The following is a 2,012-nucleotide window of genomic DNA, read 5'->3' as shown; positions in this document are numbered from 1 at the left end:
AAGAAGAAGAACAAATGAAATAAGAAATAAAATCTCCTGGAGACGGTTGTTATCCACAGCAGAGATCAAGGCTGATCACAGACACCTGCTCTGGTCCAACAGGTGTGACTGTGTCTCATAGACACGCGGGAAGAGACTTGAGCTTGGAATGAGTAACTGCCCTGTCCGGTTTCTGAAGGTACATGCTGCTGATAGGAACAAAGTGTTTAGTTTGTCTCATACCAGCTTGTCAACAGTGAGTCCTGATACCTGTGTGTCACATCCTTGTTGTTCTAGTTTGTTCAGTGATGAGCAGAAAACACTGCTGCCACTCCTCGCTGCAGAGCTACAGGTTTTAAAAGCTCAGAAAATGACTTGTTTTCAGCTGTTGATTCACTGTTTTCTTCTGTCAGCAGGTGAATGTGGTAAGTGACGTTTCTCCACAGCTACTGATGAGCCACTTTTTATTTGTTGTGGCTTTTGTATTTGTGTTTCTTTTGCATTCGTGTTGTTGCTTTTGCATTCATATTGTTGCTGTTGTATTCGTGTTTTGGCTTCTGCATATTTGTATTGTTGCCTCTGTATTTGTGTTGTGGTGTTTGCGTTCATATTGAAGGTTTTGCTTTTATTTAGTTGCTTTTGCATTTGTGACAGGTGTCACAAAGTCCTGTGTTTAAAGAGGATGACAGTAACAAGTGTGATTGACTGTGACGGTCGCAGCCTCTAACAAACCCTGTGTAAATGTAGGAGCCCCCCCCCCACTGGACAGAGCTCAGCTGACTGTCTGTTTCTTCTTCAGGTTCCCACGCTCTGGTGTTCCTGTCCACAGGACGTGTGCAGCCTGGAAATCAACTTTCATTTGAGCAACTCACTGTGTTTGATGGTGTTCCCATCTCTCACTGTGACAGCTCGACCAGGACAGAAGAGTTCAAACCTTCTCTGGAATCAAAGAACTTACCAAGCAGCTGTGAGGCAGCGTATTCTGATATCACAGAATCTCTCCATGTGATTCCACCTTTAATCAACAGCACAGTGTGTAAGTTTAATGTTGGTTTCATTTTAGTGATGTTGGTTTTTCTGATGCATCAAAACCAAGAAATTAATCCTGGTCTTACTTTACAGATGTTGTGCAGCGGCGGCGTGGCTGCATCCAATCGGCCGATGGGAGGAACTCAGCTTTTGAAGCCTGGTCAGTGAATGGAGAGGACTTCATAACCTTTGACCCTGAATCTCAAAGATGGACACCCCAGTCTCCTTCTGCTGTAACTGTGAAACAAAGATGGAAGAGGAACGGATCAAGGAATCTTTTCTTTAGTCGGTTCATCAGGCAACAATGTCCATTTCTGATCCAGAGAATTAAACTAAGATCAATAAACCCCAGAACAGGTGAGTTCAGTTACTGTCCACACAAAAGGAACGTCCAAGGTTCTTTGGATGGTGTGATCCTTTAACCCTCGGTCTCTGTCTCTGCTGTTACTTCATTTCTCTCCAGATCTGAACATGTTTGCGAAGCCCATCGCTCACACAGCCCAGATCCTGCTGATATGTCATGTGACGAGTACTGACAGACCGGTGAGCTCAGTGCATCTGACCGGAGACGGAGCTCCCAGTGCCAGATGGATCACAGTGACCGGACCAGTGCCTGGACCTGAAGATGGATCTGTGGTCCTCAGGCTGACAGCTGAGATCTCCCTCAGCCAACACACATACAGATGTGCAGTACAGGCAGGAGGACACAACATCAGTGCTGTGTGGGGTGAGACCTGTGACCTGTGACCTGTGACCTGTGACCTGTATTAGGTTTACACCTGACCCCAGTCTGTTGAATCAGTGTCACACTGTAATCCAAACTCCTGCCAGACAAGATGCTGCAGGACAACCTTCCTAAACCCTCATCACCTTTCCTAGATTCCTTTCCTAACGTCACTAAATGTTGTAAATAACTCCAGAGGTCAGGATGGTTTTCAGGATCTTCTCTCATTACAGACGGGAAGACTCTTGATGGCAGACTCCTTCTTACAGAGTCAAGTGGT

General features: G+C 45.7%; 1 protein-coding gene across 1 annotated transcript in view; it reads left to right on the top strand.

The window, feature by feature from the left end:
• The first annotated feature begins 274 nt into the window (after positions 1-274).
• The window catches only part of LOC111662546 (major histocompatibility complex class I-related protein 1-like), a 3,187-nt gene continuing 1,449 nt past the window's right edge, over positions 275-2,012 (top strand). The window contains exons 1-5 of the mRNA XM_087176671.1: positions 275-404; positions 779-1,015; positions 1,102-1,365; positions 1,472-1,735; positions 1,966-2,010. Coding sequence (XP_087032797.1) covers positions 350-404; positions 779-1,015; positions 1,102-1,365; positions 1,472-1,735; positions 1,966-2,010 — 865 coding nt within the window. The 5' untranslated portion in view covers positions 275-349. The remainder of the gene's footprint in view (positions 405-778; positions 1,016-1,101; positions 1,366-1,471; positions 1,736-1,965; positions 2,011-2,012) is intronic.

The sequence above is a fragment of the Seriola lalandi genome, unplaced genomic scaffold (assembly GCF_002814215.2).
Source record: "Seriola lalandi dorsalis isolate HSWRI2012SDOR001 ecotype SW California unplaced genomic scaffold, Sedor1 jcf7180002054564, whole genome shotgun sequence".
Taxonomy (NCBI): Eukaryota; Metazoa; Chordata; class Actinopteri; order Carangiformes; family Carangidae; genus Seriola; species Seriola lalandi.
Note: the sequence above shows the minus strand (reverse complement) of the source record. Positions and strands in the feature narration are given on the sequence as shown.